At 53.8% G+C, this 24,035-nt stretch overlaps 1 protein-coding gene across 3 annotated transcripts in view; it reads left to right on the forward strand.

Annotated features, from left to right (window-relative positions):
* The window catches only part of Col5a1 (collagen type V alpha 1 chain), a 166,090-nt gene that overhangs the window by 109,025 nt on the left and 33,030 nt on the right, over nucleotides 1–24,035 (forward strand). For all 3 annotated transcript variants that reach the window (XM_008843928.3, XM_029568755.1, XM_017800837.2), the window contains exons 28-43: nucleotides 335–379; nucleotides 2,052–2,105; nucleotides 4,476–4,583; nucleotides 5,379–5,432; nucleotides 7,084–7,137; nucleotides 10,210–10,254; nucleotides 10,362–10,415; nucleotides 11,457–11,501; nucleotides 11,960–12,013; nucleotides 13,206–13,259; nucleotides 16,507–16,560; nucleotides 17,333–17,440; nucleotides 19,186–19,275; nucleotides 19,368–19,421; nucleotides 20,518–20,625; nucleotides 22,906–23,013. In XM_008843928.3, coding sequence (XP_008842150.1) covers nucleotides 335–379; nucleotides 2,052–2,105; nucleotides 4,476–4,583; nucleotides 5,379–5,432; nucleotides 7,084–7,137; nucleotides 10,210–10,254; nucleotides 10,362–10,415; nucleotides 11,457–11,501; nucleotides 11,960–12,013; nucleotides 13,206–13,259; nucleotides 16,507–16,560; nucleotides 17,333–17,440; nucleotides 19,186–19,275; nucleotides 19,368–19,421; nucleotides 20,518–20,625; nucleotides 22,906–23,013 — 1,089 coding nt within the window. The remainder of the gene's footprint in view (nucleotides 1–334; nucleotides 380–2,051; nucleotides 2,106–4,475; nucleotides 4,584–5,378; nucleotides 5,433–7,083; nucleotides 7,138–10,209; nucleotides 10,255–10,361; nucleotides 10,416–11,456; nucleotides 11,502–11,959; nucleotides 12,014–13,205; nucleotides 13,260–16,506; nucleotides 16,561–17,332; nucleotides 17,441–19,185; nucleotides 19,276–19,367; nucleotides 19,422–20,517; nucleotides 20,626–22,905; nucleotides 23,014–24,035) is intronic.

The raw sequence follows: 24,035 nt of genomic DNA on the forward strand, positions 1-24,035 counted from the left end.
GGGGCGGAGGGGGAGTGGCTCCTTGGAAGGGCCAATGCAGATTTTCTGGGTAATTAACCAGGAAGAGGTCTGGATTTTTGCATAGAAGAGTCAGAGGCCAGTGATAGAATGAGGGCTGTCCTGGGTCTCACATGAGCCTCATTCAGTCAGCATGGGGACTGGAAATGCCTCTCACTCCTAAGGTGGGGGATGGATGGGGTAAGGGATCATCAGAGGCTCTCAGACACCCCCTGGGCCACTCCCTTCTTGACCCCTGGGCCTTGGCCATCCGTGCAAGGCTCTGCAGCGGTTCGGTTCGTGTTTGTGATCTTTTCTCTCTTTTCTGCCTCCACAGGGGGCAGATGGCATCCGAGGTCTGAAGGGTACCAAGGGGGAGAAGGTGAGTGTCCTTCCCCTTTACGGTTGGCGGGCTCAGCCTAGGTCATGATGGGGGCGTCCCTCTGAATCGAGGGGGTACTTGATGACAGCCTGTGAGAAGCTGCTTCCTTGTTTGCAAAAGGAGCTCTTGGGGACATCGGAGTCATCGGGTGCTTTGGAGTGTCTCTTGGCCTGACCCAGAGCATCTGCGCTAGTAAAGCCATACAGTCCTAGTCACATATGGACCCCTAGCCCCTCCTCATGGGTCCCTCACTGGCAGCAGCCAGTAGGTCTTTGTGGTCATTGGTTGTCAGTGTTATTCCCTGAACAGAGTCTAGCCAGGCCAGTTTTGTGGTCCATGATTAGCACTCATAACCAGGACCAGGTGCAAGGTCATATCCAGTTCCATGACTGTGCGCAGTTACATCCAAGCCACATTTCAGATCACAGCATCACTTGCCCTTTGGTCAAGGCTGCATATTGGGACCCTACGAATCATTTTAGTTAATGCAAAACTAAACTATGGCACTCTGAATGCCGTAGAGCCGGGATGCTCACTGTACCCAGCCGCTGAGACACCCTGAGCCCCATGGAACTGTGCAGCTGCCCACTTCCATCCTTTCTGTTTGGTGGAAGGAGGCTCAGAGCCACCTCTGAGGTCAGTCTGGCATGTCCTTCGATGTGGACTGCATCACCCTGGCAGGCTGCCCTTCTTGACCTCCATCTTGTTTGGCATGTCCCTTGCTACCCTGCCATGGCCAGTGGGCACGGTTGCGTTTTGTGGCAGACCGTGGAGCTCCCTGGGACACTGCAGGGCCTGCTGCGCCTGGGCTGAGCCTTGTGCTCATGAGGTATGCATGCTACTGCTCAGACAACTCACTGGACAACCTTTTTGCGTCCTTTCCAGTGGAATTTGCTATCTAGAAATCCATTCTCCAAAGGCCCCTTCAAGGGCCATGGGTGGGAATGGCCCAGTGCCTGTGCAGGCCACCTTGTACCTGGGTGTTTGATAACCACCTGGCTCTGGCTTTGCTTGCGGAGGTGGGAGGGGGCAAGAGAACAGGCAGAGAAAGCTTTCATTCTCTGTTCCTTCTGGAGTACCTCTGCGGGACAGAGCCCTGGCCTCGCTCTGTAGCGTCGGGGTAGAATAGGTGTCTGCCGAGCACGTCAGTCAAGGGTGTTGCTTTCTGTGTGGACCCCATAGGAGTTTAGGGCAAGAAGTCATCTTAGGGCTAGTTGTATCCCTACCCCCGCAAGGCCATTGCTGAGGCATCGTTGACCCTTTTGAAAGCGGTTTCCAGAGTCCCAGCTCCACCACTTTTTAATCTCGTCTCATTTGTCTCCACTGGACAGAGCTGCTTGTGAAGACACCACTGAGTTATGCAGGGGACATTATCTCACCAGGACAGCTCCTGGCCTGTTCCAGAGGGCCCTAGAAGGCAGATTAAGATGATTCTGGGAGAGAGGGGGCAGTCTGGGGACCTGTGGCTCTGGTGTGGGCTGGGCCTTGGAGTTGGATGAGAGGCACCGGGGTGTCAGTGTGCCTCTGAGTGCACACATGTGGGCTCCGCCTTGTGCCGTGCTCCCGCTGGGCTGGGGCCTCCACACTGTTCGAGCCCATCACGCAGTGGGAAGTCATGACATGGAAGTGAGTTCTTCTCTCCAGAACAACGCATTCTCTTGTTCACGCTCAGGGTGAAGACGGCTTCCCTGGGTTTAAAGGCGACATGGGAGTCAAGGGTGACCGGGTGAGTGTTTCAGGCCTGGGATTTAGGCTAGGGATAAGCACAGGAGGCTTGGGGAACCTAGGCGGCAGACCAGGGTGCTTGGAGCCACGGAGCAGCTTCTCAGAAGGGAGGTGACAGATCTGCAGAGTCTTGGGTCTGAGGACAGAGTGTATGGAGGCCAGAGGCCCTGTGCAGTGACTTCTAGCTCCCCTGCTGGTACCAAAGCAAGGACAACTCTCACCTGTGTTAACCCCGAGGACAGCTGTGGTCAGTGGTCCCCACACTGGGTACTGTATGGGTGGCTTAGTGAGGACCAGTGACACTAGACCACAGAGAAATTTGTTTGACTCCAGAGGATGAGGAGGGACCCTGGGAAGAGAAAGAGAAGAAGGGGAGGGGAGAGAACCTTCCAGTCTGACCCACAAACAGACCCCTGTCCAGGCTGTAGCCAGTGGCTGGTAGGACTATGCCCTTTTGATGGTTTTCAGTCCCTACTGAGATATCCTGCACCATCCTGGTTCCCACGCTGCACCCACATCACTCTTGGAGCTCATGCAGCCCCACCGCGCTGCAGTGTGACCCTGTGCTGTGGGTGAAGCCCCACAGCCTGGTTGATCCCTGATGGGTCGCTCATCCCAGCTCCAGCTTGCCAGGTTGAGGGGTGCCCAGCACACCCAACATAACACCCAGGCCTCACGGACGCACAGAGGACAGGGTGCTAACAGTGGCACTGGGGGCCTGAGTGGTGGTCCATAGAGCTGCTGCCGAGAAGTTTCCCCACAACTTCAAAACGAGTCAGAGCCTGACAGAAGGGAAGGAGCTGCACTCCGGGCAGTCCAGCTGTGCACACACCTGGTTGTCTGTCGGATAACTCGGGCCTGTCATCCATTACTGTAATCACCCCCTGCAAAGCAGGCCCTGAAGGCGCCTTTGCAGAACATGCCAGAACGACAGCACCCATATGTTACACGGTTTGCCCCAACCTGGCAGGGAACCGGCAGAGGCCACCTGCATGGCTGTCAGAGGACAGTAAAAGAGGGGTTTGTCTCACAGTGACATTCTGTTGTGCCACTCCTGAAGGTGGCCACTCTCAACCTCCCTCCAAGGAAAGGGTCCTCAGTGTGTCTGGTTGGGAGGCTGCTCTAGTTCAACAGTGAAAGCCCTCTGACCCCTTCTCTCTGATGACCCAGTATACACAGTTGGAGTCCACCTAAGCAGGCCACAGGCATGGTGCTGTGTGCCTGTGCCCCTAGCTCTTGAGAGGCAGAGGCAGGAGGATGTTATGAGTTTCTAGTCAGGTTGATGTATAGAGATAGACCTGAAAAAGAAGGAGGGAGGGAGGGAGGGAGGGAGGGAGGAAGGGAGGGGGAGAGAGAGAGAGAGAGAGAGAGAGCGAGAAGGAGGAAGGGAGGAAGATGAAGAGAGGAGAGGAGAGTTAGAGAGAGGCTCATATAAAGATATTCCCAGATCCTTGGGAACGCAGCTCTGGTTGCAGCAGGATGAAGGTGAGATGGGCAAGTAGGAGTTGTGGATTTGCTTTGCAGGCAGAGCCTTGTGCTGGGCCTCCTGTAGGTGCTCAGCTCATGAGTACCTGAGGGATCAGTGGGGTGAATGACAACATTTCTTGGGCAGGGACTTTATCAATCGTGGGTAAATTGGAGCTCAAGAGCTCGGCAGTTGTCGATCTCTATGTGAGCAGTGCACGGTTTTGTGGGGTCTTCCAGCTGTCTGCAGCAGCTCTTAGAAGCAGGTAATCTGATGAGAACTTGTGCATAGGTCACCAAGAGCTCCAGGGTGGCTGTTCAGAGCTGGCCCTTCTCTGGCCTGGATGGGTCTGAGTCCATCCTTGCCTCTGGATTTAGTGGGCCATTCGTTCCTTTGCACTCTGGGGCCCCTGGGTGTGGGTCATGGCCAGGTTATTGCCCAGGCAGGATAAGGTCCATCTTGATGCCTTCTGGAGCATCAGAAGAAGGTGGATTTGACTTGTGATGGTTGAATCTAGCGTCGGCTAAGAGATATGCCTGTGGGTCGATTTTCAGGGCATTTTCTGGAATGATTACTGTCCTTCTAGGGAACCCCTGACCAATACAGGAGCAGAGCAATTCAGAGCCACTACCGTTAACCAGCTGTTTTAGTCAAGAATCTCTTGACTGGTCAAGGGGGGCAGGAAACAGAGCTGGCAGCTGCAGTGGCAGTCGTACAGAGGGACAGAGGCATGATGGCAGTCCCCCCAGTGCCTCTGATTTGCCCCTGGTCTGCAGAGAAAGGCTGAGTAGCCTAGGCTGTCACAGCTAGCTTTCAATGCATCCCTCTCCCAGGATGGTGGTGGGAGCTGTCGGTTGGGGGTGGAGACTGGGGGCTCTTCCCTCACCTCCTCTTTTTTAATTGCAGGGGGAGATAGGCCCACCTGGTCCCCGAGGAGAGGATGGTCCTGAAGGCCCAAAGGGCCGAGGTGGTCCCAACGGCGATCCTGGACCCCTGGGGCCCACCGGGGAGAAGGTTGGTGATGCCGATGCCCCACTGTGCTTGGAGGGCTCTGAAGTCCATTCCTGGCTTTGTCTGAGCCTGTGCCTGGCATGGGGAATGGGACTTCCAAATGGCCTGTCTTTCCTCCCCAGCCTCTTGCCACCCCTGGTAGATATGTGTGTGGACAGATGGGTGCTTTTAGTCTTTTTCCTGCCCCAAGTCTCCTTCCCCTCTGAGCTCCCAGCCACAGCATGGAGGAACATCTTTCCTCCAGGTATCTGCAAAACTTGGAGACCTCACCAGCTATACGTGAGCACCCATCTCTGTCAAATCCTGTCTCCACCTTGGGGGTGACTGTGTCCTTACAACGGCCTGAAAGGGTGGCATATATGTGGGGCTCCAGGAGGTGGCCCTGTACCAGCAGCACCACCCTGCCACATCTTGTCCCCAGTAGCCAGGGAGAATGGGACACAAGGAGTACTTAAACCTCCCGCTCCATCTGGCCTTATGGCCAGAGCTCTTAGGGTTCAGAACCCCCACAGGTAAGAGCATTCACACGGGGCAGTTGCCCCTGTGGGCTTCTGAAGGACACAAACCTGTCCCTTCTCTCAGGGTCTTGGTTTTCCAGGCAGCTCTGGTAAATCACATCTTACTTCCTGATGGCTTAGAGACTCACTCAGTTCTAGAAGACAGCCAAGGCCTCTCCACCAAGACCCTGCCCTTTGCCTTTGGACCCACCCTGCTGCTCCCTCTCTTAACATGCCAGTTCCCTGCTCAGAGAGTGAGAAAACTTTTCTCACCATTCATGAATCTTTTTTCTCCTCCCAGGGAAAACTCGGAGTGCCAGGATTACCAGGGTACCCAGGAAGACAAGGGCCAAAGGTAATGCAAACCCTGCTGGGTGTCCCGGCAGATGGTGCAGGGTGCCACATGGTGCCCTGTCCACTCCCCACACCCTCATCCATTCTTTACCCCAGCGTGGCTCCTGTGGCCTACATTCTCCAGGTGAACCCTTTCACGTTCATTTGGCCGAGTTCAAAGTAAGCAAGAGAAAATGGGCAGAAGCTACCCAGGTTGCGGGCCGCGTAGGTGCCCGGTGGCCTGTGGGGGCCTTTGCCCACTGGCTTGTCCAAACCCGCCTCTGCGTGGCCCTGCCTTACTTACTTTGGATGTTTCTTCAGCCATTTTCAAGTTTAAGTGAAATAGCTCCTGAAGGCTTTAGAAATCAGTGAGAACGGTATTTCCTTCTCTTCTCACTTTTTAATATTCATGATTTACCTTTAAACAATAACCTCTGTCTACACTGGAGGTCTGGTTAGCATGTCTTCACCACCATCACGGGAGGCTGAGCCTGCTGGCCCCAGGAGGATGGGCTACATGGGTAAGCAGCGTCCTACTCAGCCTGTGCACTCTGTGTGGACGTACACTCAGCCTTCAGGAGCTGCAAGGGTCCCACTTACGGACCAGCAGTGGCACCTTAGATGTGACTCCAGCATGACTGCCAAGCTATCCACAGAGTGTTGGGGTTGGGCTGCTGGGCACAGGAGAGGGTGGGGTATGACTTAAGTGCAGGCAGCTTTCAGGGAAGGAGAAGGCAGGACTCTCAAACTGTGTCCTTGGGCCATGGCGGTAATAGGCCGTCACCCACTGTGACCTGAGGCTCTGCATCACCCACCCCTGGATCTCCTTGGTCTAGCCTCCTGCCTGAGTGGGCAGGTGGGCAGGTGGACATAGGGGAGGGTCGGCAGAGCTCTCTCCTGGTAGGAGTACAAAGCCTGGAAATGCACAAAGTTCCTAGAGTAGGCATGTGCTCAGGTCAGGACATTAAACCACCCGGAGAGGAAAGACCCAGAGGGCCGTAGATGGCACCCACTACTTATGTCTTGGGGAACCTTTCATGGTATCTTTCTGCACATCGGAGAGTCTGGACATTTGGCAGATCAAAGCCCTGAAGTCCGTTTGTAGAGTTGAAAGTGGTTAGATATAACTAACTGTAGTCCGTGCCTGGATTTGTATCCCTTTCTGACTTTGCAAACTGTCAACACTTTAGTTAGCAGCCTTATGGGAAGATCACAAAGTATGACACCAGACCCACTGAACAGAACTGTGAGGCACAAGCCCTGTCAGGGAATCCCAGAGGTTATGTTCCCTCCCCCTCCCCCAGAGCACCAGCCAGCACTACACAGGCTCCACGTGGGGGCTTGGAGCACTCCAAGACTTGGTTTTGGATTCTAGATTAGGAGCTTCAGGAATGCGCAGGAAATGTTTATAGAGTGGAGTAGATGGGTGTTGTGTGGGCAAGTGGGCAAGTGGGTGGTTAGGTAGACAAATGGGAAAACATAGGGAGAGGTGAGTGGGTGGAGGGTAGGTGGGTATGCAGGTGTGGGTGGGTAGATGGGAGACTGTGTGGGTGGGCTGGCAAGGAGGTACCAGAGCTGTGAACTGTGTCACAGACTCCCCTTGTAGGCGTGACAGCGTGACCCATGCTCCTGGCCTGGCGGATCTCCTTCCTCCTCCCTCATTTCTCTTTCAGGGCTCTATCGGATTCCCTGGCTTCCCCGGTGCCAACGGAGAGAAGGGCGGCAGAGTAAGGACGGGGGCCCTGGCTGGAGGTTGCTCGGCGCCCTGGCTTGCGGCGGCGGGAGGCGGCTGTCCAGTCAATGGCTTGCTGATTTCTTTCTATCTTGTTGCCAAACCGACTTTTTCGGAACTGTTGATCTTGAGCTCTGGGCTTTTAGCTTTCAAGGCTGGAACACTGTGGGAAAAAAAGGGTCAGCCATGAGGGGAGAAGAGCATTCTGGGAAGAATCGAGCTTTCTGCTGAACGTGAGCCAGGAAGCTCTTGGGTAGTTCGCGGAAGCCAGGTTCTCCTCCCTCTGAGACAGTCTCCTGCCTACAGGAAAAGGAAAGGTGTTTTCTTTCTCTCTGGTGTGATCTGCCACCTCCCCTGGGTCTGAGTTCGGGCAGGTGCTCTGCACACCCACTGGCCCCTGCTGGGTGTTACTTGGGGTGTCATCAGGCTTACCAGACCAAGCGCAAAGCATGACTCACTAAAACCTGCTAGGCACCTGTCATCCCTGATACCCCAACCACAGATGGGAGCCCCTCCCCTCTCAACCCGGGGAGGCTCCAAGCCCTGACTCATGGTAGATTCCAAGCCAAGGTCCTGAGGCCGTTCATTTCCTCCCAGCACAGGGCAATGGTGTTGATCCACTGGGCGGGGTCTCTGCAAGTTGGCGCCTCCTCTCCAGGAGACAGAGTGCAGCCATCATGGGAGGGAACCGTCTGTGGGGTCATCACTAAGGGGATGTCTGCTGCTTGGGTGATGGATTGTTGCTTTGTATTAAGTTGCAGCCCAAGAGAGAATGTCCTCAGGCCATCAGGTGGGGCTGGCTTTCCCAGCTGTCCAAGGAGTCCAGAAGCAGGGCTGGCCTGCAAATAGCCCTGAAACTTCAGGCACGAGCTCATCTCCTGAGCTAACATTGACCTCCAAGCTTTGGTTGTGTTGTCATTTTGTCCTTGGCCTGTGAACCTCATCCTCATAGTCACGGGAGGCTTCACGAGAGACAGTTCATTCACATACATAGCTCACATTTCCCAAGTCCTCGCTAAGCCCAGAGCTCTACAGGCTGGGGGGAGGGGCAGGGATGGGAGTGGCCAGTGGCCAAGCCAGATGAGGGGTGCCCAGGGCCCAGCACTCATGGGTGATAAGCATATGATGAAGGTTAAGGGTGAAGAGGGTTCACAGGCACCAGAGTCCAATCCTCAGACTTGGGGTGCTTCTTGGAGACAGTGATGTTCCTGCAGAGGCCGAACAGGGCCACAGCTGAGCAAACGCCCGTGCAGCTGCGCCCAGTTCAGAAGCCTCGGCTGGGGAGACTGGGGAGGTCTTGCCTCTGCAGTGCCTTAGGTTGGCTCTTTACTCCAAGGCGTTCAGGATTTAGTCATGGGGGGTGACCTTGAGGAGATGTTTGAAGGTAGCTCTGGTCCCACTGTTGGGTAGGATCAGGAAGGGCATAAAGGCTGTGAAGGGTGCAGGTCTGTGCCGGCACCTAGAGGCCTATTTCACTCTCCTTGAAGATATTCTGGTCAACCAGCTGTCTCTAGTGCAGGGATGCCAGGCAGGACCCATGACGTGTGTTGTGTCTGATACGCACCCAGGTGTTACCTATGCATCCGGCCCTCTGTTCCCTGAGTCCTGCCTTCTGCAGAGCCAGAGGCTTGCTTCTGTGACTCGTGGTAGGAGGAAGCCTTCAGAAGCAAGCACTATACCATTGAACCAGCTGCAGCCCAGGGCAGACCTTGATGCAAGCAGAGGGATGTCCTGTCATGAGCCTGCTAGCCCTTGGAGGGGCCCCAGGAGAGGAATGCTCTCCTGAGTTTTCAGCAAACATAAGGCTCTTCAGACTTCAGCTTGGCTCTGGGCTCCAATAGAGGGCATGGGTAGAACCATTTTGGGGACTTCCCATTCCTTCCTGACAGGGACCAGGGGTCAAGTGCATCCCAGCAATTTGTGAGGGAGCCTTGGAGGCACTCTGCTTGGCCACTTTAGTCACCAGATACAGCTCTAGTGAGAGTTAGATTACCACACACCCTGCTGAGCACCATGCCGCCCTGGGGCTCAAATGGAATCGGCCGAGATCCATTTGCCTCTTGCCAAGGCACCATGAGGGTAGGCTGCACCTGGGAGCCAGGCGTAAGGCAAGGTTGGATCTGAGTTGGGATCTGAGGAAGTGTTAAAGGTGGGAGGCAGAGAGGTGTTGGCAGGCAGGCCTGGCCTCACACACCTATAGGAATCAGAGCTAGTCAGTGTTCACAAGGGCACACACTTAGCATCGGAAGACAGCAGATGTCTCAATAATTTTTGTTTGCAAATATTTACCTAAAGCCAAAGGATGTTGTCACAGAGCTAAAGCGCTTCAAGGAGGGTGCATTGTTAAAAAGCAGCATAATTAATTCACCCTTATAAATGGTTTTATCACATGCCATTCAAAATGGGAGACCCAAAAGCAGTTTTGATTCTGGTAGTGAATGACTAGAAAGGGTAAGAAACTGATCCCATGGCTTTGACTTATAGATCTGACCTGGCTCCATCTGGAGAGACCAGGGTAGACCAGGATGAGCTGTGGAGCTGTGGCGCCTCTGTGCTCAATCCATTACCTCCCCGTGCTGTGGGTAAACTGCACTTGTGGGCCATTATATCCCTGCTTCGGCAAAAAATACAAATGTGTTGCATTTGCTTTCCGGGGTTCAGAAAACGCAGACCAGCATTGAACTGTGGAGAAGCCCACGACTCTTGGATATGTGATTTATATGTTAAATTGCAGGCTCCCTTCGCATCTGCAGAGCCTGTTGAAAATTTAATGCCTAATATTCTTAACAGTAGCAAAAGAAAATTATATGTGATAGGAGTTGACTCTCGTCTCTGTTCTTGTAATGATCTCCACCTCTGCTGAGGGGGTGGGGGGAGAGGGAAGCAGGAGGGCAGGAGGGGGAGGGAGGCAGCAGACACCCATCAGTGTGCTTTCTTCTCACACTCTTTCATTCACCCCTAGTTAGGCTCGTCTTGGTCTCTGGGTTCTCAGAGCAACTCTGGGAGTGCAGCCTCCTGAGCAGGACCGCACATGCCCAGTGAGACTGACACCCCTTTCTGCTTCTAGGGAACACCTGGGAAACCTGGACCGCGGGGACAGCGAGGTCCAACGGTAATCTTCCTTGAGGGCTACGCTGATGATGGAGCATGTGCAAGGTGGGCTGGTGGGCTCTGTGAGTCTGGCCTCTGGGCTGACTGACCTTCCTTCTCTCTGTCCAGGGTCCAAGGGGTGAAAGAGGCCCACGGGGCATCACAGGGAAGCCTGGCCCTAAGGTACGTTCCTAGGTCTAAGAACTGGAGCTTCATGTTGTAAAGAATGGAGCATCTGAGGGTGGCCTGTGGCCTTTTCGTGTGACAAAGGACACTCTTCTTGGACATCATTAATGAGGGCCCTGCCCTCTCGCAGCCTTCATCAAGCTTTGTGACTTGGACCACATGGCTAAGGATGACCCTCATGGGACCTGAGGCAGACAGGCAAGACGGCCCTCACACATGGAGCTCAGTTTCCAGGATAGGCCTAGCACAGACCTACCCAGGTCTGGTGGGTAGGCCCCTTCTTTCTCTGGTAAAAATGGTTAGGAGCGGGCTGGAGAGATGGCTCAGCGGTTAAGAGCACTGACTGCTCTCACAGAGAACCTGGGCTCAATTCCCAGCACCCACATGGTGGCTGTGAACCGTCCTTAACTCCAGTTCCAGGGGAATCTGAAACCATCTTCTGACCTCCACAACATTGCACGACATGGATGCACTCACATACATGCAGGCGATACACTCACATACATTAAAAATAAATAAATAAATAAAAGGTGGTTAGGAGCTAGAGTTCTTCATTAGAAAGTTCATTGCGATGTGTGTAGAAGAGAAGCCGGCTCCATATGCGACAGATCTAGGGGGAAGGTCCGGTGTGACATGATGTCAGATCCCAACCAGTGAGAACCAGGAGTGTCTGCCACCCCCACCCCCACCCCACTGGGAAGCAGCCTCCCAGAGCCACAAGGCCTGTGGGGTGGTCCTGAACTATATCCTCATGTTCTCTCTAGTAAGTGATTTCGATGTGTTCCTCGGCTGAGCACAGCCTGTTCTGACTAGTCACAGGGACTGTTCTGGAAATGTCACCAGTCTGCGAATGCCAGCTCGATGTCAGGGGTCCATAGAGGCAAGAGGACAGGCTAGTGTGGAGCTGGGGCTCAGAGCTGCTGTGCTACACCCTGTGCTGCAGGCAGGGTGACTTTGAGGAGACACGTGGACAGGCATTGGAGGGGACCTGGCTGAGGCCTGTTAGAGGTTCACAGTAAGCTTTCCTCCCTCTGCCAGGGCAACTCAGGAGGCGATGGCCCTGCTGGCCCTCCTGGTGAGCGGGTAAGAGTCTTCCTAGACTGGGCTGTGGGAACCTCTCCACAGGGAGGCAAAGGGCCCCCAAACATCCCAAGCACTTTCCCCTGGGTGGGCCAGTCTGGGAGTAGGTCATGCCCTGCAGAGCAGCGGGGCTCCCTAAGGCTCAAAGTGGCTCGTTTCCGGGAGTGATTTGTTCCTGGATGGGAGACCTCAGCCCACCCTATGGGCTGACCTGGGGGCGCTGGAGGTGGCTGAGACCACAGGAAATTGGGCTTTTGACCCCATATGGCATTAGGGGACCCCGGGGTGTTGCTGTGTGACTTGGCCCCCAGAGTACCTAGCTAGGGCTTCTGTTTCTAATGGTGGCTTGGGTTGGGGCAAATGGGGAAAATGTTGGAGCAGCCATTGCCACAGTGAGGGGACAGTGGGGGCCACTAGTGGGGAGAAAACATGTCCTCAAACTGGACATTCTCTGTTTCCAGGGACCCAATGGACCCCAAGGACCCACAGGCTTCCCTGGACCCAAGGGCCCCCCGGTAAGTAGTGCCTTCTCCCACGGGGCTGGCAGGTGGGACTTCCCTGACAGTGTTCCCCTCTCCTCCTTAGGGTGTGGAGGAGGAGGGAGGCCGCCAGACCTGCTGGGTAGACAGTTGGGGACAACCCCCCAAGCCAGGCTCCTGATTCACAGTCTGTGGCCGTGCCTACATACACAGGCCCCTGTTCTGGAGAGAGTTCAGTTCAGGGGCAGTGGTCCTGTCACTGAGACCATGATGTTCTAACTGGGCTAGCATTAGAGTCCTAGTGACCACAGTAAATGTTCACAAACCTGGTGTCTTAATAAGGTCTTTTGTAAGTTCTGGGATCATGTCTGAAACCAGAGCAGGGCTGGCTCCTTGCCAGGATCTAGGACAAGGCCCATCATAGCAAGGGAGGGCCCACAGTAGGGGAGAGCTGAAGACAGAGATAGTCCACACCAGGGGACAGTGCACGTCAGGGAATGTCCATGCAAGGGAAGGTCCAGCCAGACACTCCTCCTCGGGTAGCTGGGCCGTAGCCACAACACCCTGACCTCCGTTTTCATGAGGTTTCCTCTCTCAAGAGGTCTCCCGGGGCCTCACCCCTCTTTGGTAAGATCACAATGACTGGGTTAAGCTCACCCCCCCCCACTATCCCTAATATACACTGCAAAGACCATTTCAAAGTGAGGTCACAGATATAGCAAGTGAGACTTGGATGTAGTTTTTGGGAGGATGTGCATCACTTGTGACAGCCACGATGCCTTCCTTCCAGTCCCTGTCTAACACAAGAAAACTACTGGGCAGTGGAGATTGCCACCTGTCAGGGTGACATGGGGCGGTGGTCAAGAAGAGTTTGTCAAGCTAAACAGATGTGGGTCCCAGTGCTAACGGGGCCTCCCACCTGCTCCACTCTGGGGAGCTCACTGACCTCCCCTACCTCTGTTTACCCTCGGGGAGATAAAGATGGTAATGCTGTGTGTCCCTTGGGGCTGGCTGTGAGGACTCAGTGTCCTGGGGACAAGCTTCTCCAAGGACCTAGTTTCAAGGTCCTTGTCTCTGGGATGATAATCACTTTTCTTGGGGAATGTTCTGAGGGTAGAAGAGGCAGAAAGGACCTAGAAATTTTGCTCCCTGCTTCTCTGAGATGCCGAACAAACCTCTCTCCTGTTTGTTTTTTGTTGTTGTTGTTGTTGTTGTTGTTTTCCTTCAGGGTCCTCCAGGCAAGGATGGGCTTCCTGGACACCCTGGGCAGAGAGGCGAGACCGTGAGTACTGCTGGTCTTGGGGAGGTGGTGGCTCGGCCTGGCCTCTCTGGCTGGGTTTCCCACAGCCCTGCATGTGGCATGCTGCTAGCTGCCTGGCACAGCTAAGGGGACCCTCCCAGCTGGGAAAGACCCATGGCCTCAGCAAGGTCTCCTACAAGCCAGCCATTTGCCATCGGCTTGGGGTCAGATTGTAGGGGTATTGGTGCAGAGCAGCCCTGTAGGCAGGAACCCCAGGATGGCACCATGGAAACCAGGCGGCGGCTTTTTGCTTCTTTTAGAAGCTTTGGTCAAAGGTCATGTTTAAAGCCTTCAGGATGAAATACCATCGGCACAATAAAACCTTGTGCCGCCAACCTTTACTTCGCCATAGTAACTGTAAATGCAGTCCCTGTTGAACTCCACAGGCCTTACCTGGAAGACTACTTGGGGAGGTTCTGTACCTGTGGCTGGCTAGTTGTTCATGCTGTAACACCCCAAGACTGTGGCCAGGGCCTCACACAGACCCCAGCATCATCCATCCAGGAGGTGTCTGGACTGGGGGCTACTGGAGGGGATGGTGACAGTACCCTTACCCTCCTTTGCCGTGGCAAAAATGGGTGTGCAGTGTGCAGAAATATGGCCTTTCTTTGTCCACTCTGGTGTGTGTGTGTGTGTCTGATGTCTTTACAGGCAGAGGATAGCTTGCTCTGATCACCTCCGCCATCGCTATCGTGATCATTCTTGTTTTCCATTGGCAGAAAAATCCTTTAGGGGGCTGGGAGGATGAGATGGCTTAGTGGGTTAAGGTGCCTAGTGGGTAAATGTGAGGACTTGAGTTCTGATCCCCAGCACCCACGTAAAAGCCATGCATGGTGGTACATGTCTGTACCCTGGTGCTGAGGAGGTGAAGACAGGAGGATCCCTAGGCCAATGAGAGAACTCTGGGTTCAGTGAGAGACCCTAGACGGTGGAGAATGATTGATAGAGGAAGCCATCTGAGGTCAACCTCTGGCTTCTACATACCTGCATGCACACTTGTACACACACACAGACACACACAGACACACCCACACAATACGGGGGGGGGGAGATTTTATAGCTGAAATGTGATTGTTTCCTGGCTTGGCCATTGGGGATCTTTCCCAGGCCCTTGAAGGCATGTTTTGTGGCACACTGTGGGCAAGCTTGTGACCTTGGTGGCCCGGGGTTCCAGGCTCTGAACTGCTGGTGCACACTTGTACACACACACACAGACACACAGACACACCCACACAATACGGGGGAGGGGAGATTTTATAGCTGAAATGTGATTGTTTCCTGGCTTGGCCATTGGGGATCTTTCCCAGGCCCTTGAAGGCATGTTTTGTGGCACACTGTGGGCAAGCTTGTGACCTTGGTGGCCCGGGGTTCCAGGCTCTGAACTGCTGAACCCTCACAGTGCTGGTGACATTGTCGTTACCATATTGCATTCCCTTTCTGTGTGGACCTGCCTCAGCCATACTGAAGGACAGTTTGTACAGGAGTGCTTACTTCCCACTGAGCACAGTAGGGCCCTCAGGGGGTTCACAGATTCCTGTGTCATTGTAGCCAGTGTCTGTACCCCTGAAGGTCTCCGGATGCCTCTCTCGCAGCTGAAACCACCCCCACCTCTGAAATGGGCCTTTGAATGCCTGGTCTGATATAGCCCTAGTGCCTGCTTTTAAGACCCCACCCCCACCCCCTGTCAGTCAGCACATGGGAATGAGGAGTCTTTTAATTATGCCTCTGCCAGGATTGGAGCAGCCGCGCGGGCTGATAAATGGAGATTACCTTGCTCTTTGTTTAGAGAGAAAAATTAAAGCATTTCTTTGGAGCTTTGCACATTTTTCGCTTAATGCCTTTCCAAGGAGACAAAGGGTTTTTGCATACTGTGCACTTTTCTTCGTCCTGGAGATAATTAAGCCGCCTGTCTTTGCTTGCAAAGGTGTATCTTCTAGCAACTTATACCATGCCCAGCAACGTCTGTACGTACAGGCACACTCCATGATGCTGTGGGGCATCTCTGTGACCCACCCGGCAGCCTCCTTCAGGGCCTGGCCCACACACCCCTTAAGTACAGTCTTCTCTGGGGTGTGGACTTTAAATTTTTTTCTTCTTCCTGCTCTTTCTCCTCCTCCTCTTCATCCTCTTCTTCCTCTTCCTCTTCCTTCTTCTTCAATGAAATGTAAGTACCCTTCCTTAATGGGAGCCCAAAGCCCAGTTTTCATCAAGGAGCATAAAACCAATTCTCTTCATCTGAGTGGCTGTGGACCTGATGGGGAGACTTTTCTTGCCTCATCCTTAACATGGGCACGAGCAGAGCATCACCCAAGCTCCTTCCTTCCCCTTGACCTGTCCATCACCCCTTGTTTATGATTGTCAGAGAAATGTGTCTTAGAAGTGGTCCCTTCTACCCACTGCATGAGCTGAGCTGAACGAGGACAGCCCTCCGGAGTCTGCAGGGTCGTGTGTCCTGTGGTTCGTGTGGCCTGTGGTTCTGCGTGAGTTCCTGGACACTCACCTGGAGGCCCTGAGCCATCTGTCCACTTTCCTGTCCTCGCTGTGGCATCTGCACAGCTGAAGCACATCTGTTAGACCTCCGGTAGATCGTTGTACACCTGGCACCCACAGGTGGCATCTCCTGATGCCCTCTCTGCTCTGTCACCGTGCCCCAAGTCAAGCTTGCCTTGGGTGGCAGCTTCCTGCCCAACGGGGGTATTTGAGAAGGAGAGCCGATGCAGGAGCTGAGCCTGGGCTTTTCTAGTCATAAGCGCTCAGAGCCAGGAGGAGATTGTGGCCACAAAATGAGTTCAAAACAGCACATTTGAGCTAATGGCTTCAGAGAACAGCCAGGCCTGGTTCATGCCTGTCCTAAATACGCAGGCGAGTGGACTGGCGGGTCACCCGCTGTGTATTGGAGGCATGGATGACAAAGGCTGGAAAGTCCCACAAAGTCGCTAATGAACACCAGCTCAGAGGTAGCTCTCACGTATCCTTGGAAAATGAGCACATGGTGACATGAGGGGGGAATAACAAGCTTAAAATCTGTTTCTCAGCACAATGACGCAGCGTGGAGCTAACCTGCCTGGCTTCGGGACTCTCATGAAATTAATATGCCAAGGGAGCTTGAGGCACAGCTGTCACTGAGAGTTGGCACACAATCATTGGCAGCCTGTGGGGGCCTCTGAGGAGGCTGCAGCGGACGATGGGGGCTGCTGCAGTGCCCTCGCCTCACTGACTCTCTCCACAGGGTTTCCAAGGCAAGACTGGCCCTCCAGGACCCCCAGGCGTGGTTGGCCCTCAGGTGAGACCTCCTGGCGGCGTTCTGGAGCTTGGAGTCCCATATGTCACTGTAGCACACAGTCAGTGTTTCCCAGATTTGGCGGGGGTGGACCCTGCTAATGGAGAGGCTTAAGTGCCATGGTGCATGTGGGCTCACTGCAGGAGGTGAACCCCTTGAAAGAAGCGAGTGATTTCTGGAGCACTCAGCCTAGGCCCAGTGGCAGGGCACAGGTGACCTCGGGCTGGACAGAGCCTGGCTCTGGAGTCTGGCTCTTCCCAGAGCAGGGGCCAGTGGTGTCCTCTCATCCTGCTGTGGACAGCGAAGTCACCCGATCCTTCCACACTGGCAACTATCATGGGACTCTGATCCCAACCGAGGCAGAGCAGCGAAGGGCATGGATTCCAGGGAGGGCTGAAGGCTTCACAGCCACACACAGACACCTGCCACCCACAGCCACACACACACCTGTCACCTTGCTGCTTAGAAAGCCACACCTAATGTAGCAGGAAATAAGAGACTGACCCGATGTCAGCACAGAACCGGAACCCACAAGGCCTTCTCCTGTCTCTCTTCAGCATTACTCTTTCTGATCATGTCTCGGAGACAGCCTCCCGAGAGGCGCTGGTGAAAGGCGCCAGGCACAGCTGACGACGTCCACCTGGCTTTCATCTTTTCTCCTGGTTTTTAGCGGGCTGAAAGAGCCTTACGAGGAAGTAGAGAAGGCTATCCCTCGTTCAGGAAAAAGAGCACATCATTCAAAACTGACATGTGATAACACTGCTTCTCTCCATAGGGTCCCACAGGAGAAACTGGGCCAATGGGTGAGCGCGGCCACCCTGGGCCTCCAGGGCCACCTGGTGAACAGGGGCTCCCAGGAGTTGCTGGGAAAGAAGGGACAAAGGTAAGTTTCTGGAAGCGTCTGTGTCATGCAAGCCCTTTTCCTAGGGAAGCACTTAGAACTTTGCATTTTCTCTTGATCCTCTTGGATGAATAGTAATTTCTCAAACAACTGCCTGTGTCCGTTTGCTCAGAAACCCATAAGTTCAGAACCTTTTGCTTGAACTGAGCCAGGGCTCCAGCCCACCTACCGCAGGACGGAGCAAAAAGAGAACGCAATATCAAACCATTCCAGCCCCTGCCGGGAGTGTCCCCGCTGCCCCTGCTCCCAGAAACAGACTGAAAGCTCTGATTCTTCAACAGCCAGTACGGATTTGGTAGAAAATGATCCTTTGAAAATCCCTCACTCTCAGAGGCTGGAAATAAACTAGAAGTAAAAAGCGGTTCATTCCCAGGCTTGTTCCTGTCACTGCCTCTAGCAATGCCCCATTCGCAGTCTGTCCAGCAGCCAGAGTGTCCCAAGTTGGTGGACGTTAGTTCCTGTGTGTTAGCGTAAAAGTCAGTACCCCTTTCCTTTCAACTATTCTGTGAGGGGAACAGAAAACACAAGTTTCCTGGCCTGTTAATATGACCACATACAAGAGTAAACTTGAAACTGTAGAAGCATAGCAAAAAATACTGAAGAAAATTATACACTTGGTGTGTGTGTGTGTGTGTGTGTGTGTGTGTGTGTGTGCGCGCGTGTGTGTGTGTGTTTGTACTTCAGTAAATGCATATGTACTTGGATATATATGTATATAGATTTGTACATGTGTATGTATGTTTACAACTCTTTTAAAATATTTTATTTATTTTATTTTATGTGTGTGAGTGTATTGCCTATGTGTATGTAAGTGCACCATGTGTGTGCAATGCCCACAGGGGTCAGAAGAGGGTGTCAAATCCCCTGGAACTGGAGTTATGGACAGTTGTTAGTTACCATGTGAGTGCTGGGAATTGAACCCAGGTCCTCTGTAAGAACAACCTGTGCTCTTAATAGCTGAGCCATCTCTCCAGCTTCTCACATGTACAACTCAACACACACAGCATATGGGCTTATAAATCTGTCTGTCCTAGGAAATGAACACTCGAAAGAGTTCAGAAGGAAACCGATTGCACTGGCTTTCTGGGCTGGGGACTCTTGTGCTCCCATGTGGAGACCAGGGAAGATTCTAGTTTTAGTATTGTTGAGGAGGGTAAGCCCAGTGCTGCATCTTTTTAAGAAGTGGACACCAGGCTGGCAGCAAGCTCTTTAAATGGCTGCACTTTTAAACACGTGCAGTTGGGGTTCCCCTGGTTAAGCACGGTCCCACTGAGGAGTCCTAGATACATGGAAAAAGTCGGTATCACTCTGGCTGCCTCCAAACCCCTGTGGCCCTGTAGGACTTTGCAGGGCTGGGCCCTGATGGAGTACAGGAAGGGGGAGCGGGGAGGAAGCCCTTTCCCCAGATCCACACATAGAGCGGCCTGGATAATGTGAGTCAGGTATGTGCAGGGACTGAGCTCAATCCACAGAGGGGTGGAGTGGCACTCAGCCTGTGCCAGGGCCTGGTTTCCATCTATAGCCTCCCAAACAAAACCAAACCAGGCCCAAGGAATTCCTTTAAAGATCAAGGAGCCAGAGGAAACCCAGGTCAACCCAGATCCCCGGTAGATTTTGACACAAAAGCCTCACCCTGCTCCCAGGACACAGATCCTGGGGTCCTGGAGACTGGTGGGAAATCGGTAGTTGGTATTGCCAGGTAAATTCATCTCTGCCTCTGTTTTCAGGGTGATCCAGGCCCTGCTGGTCTCCCCGGCAAGGACGGCCCTCCAGGACTGCGTGGCTTCCCAGGGGACCGAGGGCTCCCCGGCCCTGTGGTGAGTGAGGGGCCAGGTGGGTGCAGTGGCATGGTGCACCGCCCAGGGGCTCCCTCTGGGTACCATTGACCCACATTCTCACTACTCTGCAGGGAGCACTTGGCCTGAAAGGCAGCGAAGGGCCCCCTGGCCCCCCAGGCCCCGCGGTGAGTCAAAGCCTTCTGTCCTACCCTCTTCCTCAGACTTGTTCTGAGGTAAAACAAACTGTTTCCAAGAGCTGCGAGAATATGCCTGGCTGCCCAGGTCCCCACTAAGTGTCTCAGGACAGAGTGGGGTACAAGGGTGCGGACAGTGCCTCTGAGCTGGTGGCCGGGGTGATGGATTGGCAGCTTCAAGCTGAGTGACTGGTCTGGCCTTGGGGGCGAGGAGGACGCCCCACAGTTGGCATGAGCCTATCCTGGGCCAGCAAGGAAGAGTGGATACACACACCTCTCATGGACTCTGGGGATGAGTCCTAGAATAGGGCGGGCCACTGGTGCAGGCAGAGGGTCTGTTCTTAGCCTCTGGTCCAGGGGCTCTAATATGTTGAGCCCCTCCCAACCTCAGGGCCCCAGATTCCCAGACCCTTAGCTGGGCCCAGGTGGGCTTGGGGTGTCTGAGGCTGTTCCTCCCGTGTGGATATATTCTATTTGCTTTTTCTGCCATTCAAGTGGGCCTAATAGCTCTGATCAGGTGCACAGACCAGCCAGGTTTGGAGTGGCCTCCGAGCTTGCTGCCTCCCCTAGCTGAGTTCCAGACATGTGTGAGGTGACAGACAGTCAGATGGGGTAAGAAGCTAGCCTTCCCTTCTGATACGGTGGGTGGAGGACCTGCAGGCTGTGTTGGCCTCTTGATGTGACCCCAAGCTTAGCCTGGGTACCTGCCACCATCAGTGCCTGCCCCTGGGTCAGGGCCTCCCCCTCTAAATCCATGAGTACTTTGCGGGCAGGCAGACTCTAAAGGAGTGGGTCCATGCCAGGCACCTGGAAGAGACCATTCAAGGCAGACAGAAAGAAAGACTTATCCCAGATATTCGTAGGGGGAGAGGACATGTGTGAGATGGAATTACAGAAGAAGAAGACTAAGAAGAGGCCTGCTGGCCCAGCCTCAAATACTAGACCATATATTGCTTGCAAAGGGTCATTGGGAGCCACTGAGGGCTCTAGAGTGAGGGAAGAGGGGATGACATACGGCACTTTAGGGAGTCTTACCCATGGCAGTCAAAGAGCCTCTGAAGGGAGCCGTTTTCTTGCTGCACCTTAGGGCTCTCCAGGGGAGAGAGGACCAGCTGGTGCTGCTGGGCCCATCGGAATTCCTGGGAGACCTGGGCCTCAGGGACCTCCAGGGCCAGCTGGAGAGAAAGGAGCTCCTGTAAGTACCATCTAATACCAGGGTCTCTTCCCAGCTTTGGAGTCATCCAACCTCCTGCTGTGGTGTCTCCATGGTCATTTCCCTGGGGGTTGAGAGGAGGAGGCAAAGTCTGATTATCCTATAGAGGAGTCTCAGCCAACTCAGTCTGGCCAGCCCCACGTGCTGATGTCACAAGACTGGAGAGGGTCTGCAGGCAGACCTGTCCTCTGTCTAGCCTCCGGGCCTCATGTGTGTCTGGGCCACACTGCCTGCTGAGCATCCCTTTCCCACCGGCCTCCACCCTGCAGCCTTTCAGAAAAGAGATGAGTATTTGGGAATGGGCGATCCCTTTGTTGGCTGGGGAGAGCAGGAGGGAAGAAGCCACTGGCCTGGCCATGCCGCTCTGTGCCCTCCCACCACTCCTACTTTGCCATGGCGTGGAGGTAGATTTCAGTCCAGCTTTCCTATCTCAGCTCAGAGTGCCAGAATGAGCCTCAGTAGGGATGGGTGCGGAGCTAGACACGTGTGCCCACTGACTTGTGCTAACAAGACACCGATACCCTGCCCTCTGAGGCTCACAAGGAGGAAGAGCATCCAGCTCCTTCTTGAGTGTGAGGTCCCCGTTCAGACCGTGTTGGGACGTAACATGTTTTTGACAATTTGATGGCATTGTGTCATTTATGCAGCCACACAGGATCTGGCTGGATTTTGTGTGGAACACAGAGGCCCTTGGGCATTCAGGACATGTGGAATTCAGAAACTCAACTAGAGATGATTGTCTGTTTCCAGAGAGTCAATATTTAAGCAAACACCTTGTAAGAGCTGTCCTGTACAGGGAAAAGCTCACTGTCTGGATAGCTCCAGCAAGAGGGAAAAGTCAGGGGTCTCCACAAACTAGTGACCTGACCAGGAATTCAGGGAGGGAAGCCACACACGCCCTGCACCTGGCAGAGCACTTTCTAGCTCAGGAAGGGTGGGTGTTTCTATCCATCGAGCTAACTTTGAAGAGTAGGGGGTGAGGTGTGGGAAGGACAGGATGGGCTAACCTCAGGCATCAGGTGTGCGTTCTTTCATCTGTGCCCCCTCCCGTGCATGCACCCTCTTTGTGTCACTGGAAGAATGGGATTCCTAGCTGAGGTGAGAAAATGCATGTTGAGCGTGGGTGATGGGACGGCAGTAAAACAGCATAGCAAGAGTTTGTGAGGATCATTGGAGATTGCCAGGGGACAGTTAGAAAGAAAGCAACCAAAGTTATGAAGGAAGAAGAGATAAGGGTTTGGTCTGTGTGTCTGTGAGCACAACTCTATAAGTACATGGGTATGCACGCATGTCATGGTGTATAGATGCCGTGTGTGCATGCATGAGTGCATGTCTCCATGCATTCATGTGTACATGTGCAGCACGCCTGTGAATATCCTGGTTGTGAGCATGCTTGTAAGCATGCGTGCCTGTGTGCTTACTTCTGTGTGTACATGTATGTGCAAGCATGTCTTGTGTGTGCATGCATATCTGTATGCGTGCTTGTGCCCTGTGTAATGCGTGCATGCATATCCCTGTGTGCAGAGGCAAGGTATTTGCAAAGAATTGACAGTGTAACAAAGTTTGCAGAAGCTAGGACTTGGGCCATCCTGAGTAGCCCCTGCTCACCAGCTTGAAGGAGCCCACCCAGGCTCAGGGACTTATGCTCACTGTGTTAATCAGATTTCTGGCACTTTGAGAAATGCCCGAGGGAAATAAAGGAGAAAGAGTTTGTTTTGGTTTATGGTGTTAGAAGCTTCAGTTCATGACTGACTGACTCCATTTTTGTGAGGTTGTGATGAGGTAGAGCATCATGCGGGAGGACGTGCTGGGGTGGAGCTCACCCTATGGCAGCTAGGAAGCAGGGAGGGCAAGATGAGTCTTTGTCCAGGGCACACTCCCGGGGCCTACTCTCTTTAAGTAGGTCCCGCCTTCTGAAATTTCCACCACCTCCCCACCCTCCTCCTCCACCACCGGCTTGGTCCAAACCCTCACCATGTCACATTCTAACCACAATGCTAAATAACTGCCTCCGTTTCCTCATCTCCAAAGAGCAGCTCTTCTAGGAGGCGAGTAACTCAAGTGCAGCAGTGTGTCAGCCACTCAATCCAGCACTGGCCCAAGTCAGCTGCCATGCCCCTGGGTGACAGCCCTTGGGACTGTGGTGGTGACCTCTGTCCTACACTCTGTCTTCCCACCCTGGGCCTCTCCGGGGTGAGCAGCTGGTAGTGGGGTGTTCCTACGATAGAGCTGTATTGGATCAGGATCTCCTGTCCTTCCCAGGGTGAGAAAGGCCCCCAAGGCCCAGCTGGCCGAGATGGCCTCCAGGGTCCTGTGGGGCTCCCCGGTCCGGCTGGCCCCGTAGGCCCTCCTGGAGAAGACGGAGATAAGGTAAGAAGGTGAGGCATGCATAGCCAGGCAGGCGGTGAGTGCGAGGGTGGCATTTAAAACAGCAGGGTGTGTGATGCAGAGGGCTCCGTCGGAGAGCTGCCCTGGGCCCTGCAGACCTGGCATGAGGAGATGCTTTCTAAGTAGCACACAAATAGAGGGCAATGAACGTGGCGCGCATGGGGAGCGTAGAAGCACTCGGCTCTTCAGCAGCTTTTAGTTGCCTGAGACATTTGCACTTCATAGCCAGAGTGAAGGAGATTGCTCCCTGCTCCCCTCTGAGCCATTTCAGATGGGAAATGTCTAGGGCCGGATCCAATGAGATTTTACTCCATGTCTATTTTTAAGCGTCTTCCCTTGAATGATTGAGGCTCTGTTTTTATTGCTATTTCTGATGCGGTTACTGAGGAGCCTGGATTTTAGACTTCATTAAGCGAAGACAGTGAGGCTTAGCTCTTCGGCTCCACTTTGTCTCAACTGTCTGGTGACATTCCCAACTTTGTCACCTCTGTGTAAAGGGCATCCCATGTCTCAAGCTGGGAGGCAGCTCTGCTCCAACAGGAACACGGGAGAAAATGGCAGACTCCACCACGTCACCCCGCTCACTAATATCCCCTGTGGCATCAGATCAATATCCCTTGTATCACATAGGAAATCAAGGGGCTGGGGATATAGCCTAGTCATTAAGGTGCTCACTTTGCAAGCACGAGGACGTGAGTTCAGTCCCCCAAACCCACACTGAAAAAGCCAGACATGGGGCTGGAGAGGTGCCTCCGCAGTTAAGAGCACTGGCTACATTTGCAGAGGACTGGGATTTGGTTCCCGGCACCCACTTAGCAGCTCACGACTGTCTAAACTCCGGTTCCAGGGGATCCAACATTCTCTGCTGGCCTCTACAGGCATTGCACGCATGCAGTGCATTTACATACATGCAAGAACACTCATACTCTTAAAATAATTTTTGAAAACAAAAGGCAGACGTGGTGGTGTCTGTCAGTAACCCCAGCGCTGGCGGGTGGACATAC

Source organism: Nannospalax galili, unplaced genomic scaffold (assembly GCF_000622305.1).
Source record: "Nannospalax galili isolate Female #2095 unplaced genomic scaffold, S.galili_v1.0 scaffold300, whole genome shotgun sequence".
NCBI classification, from domain to species: Eukaryota; Metazoa; Chordata; class Mammalia; order Rodentia; family Spalacidae; genus Nannospalax; species Nannospalax galili.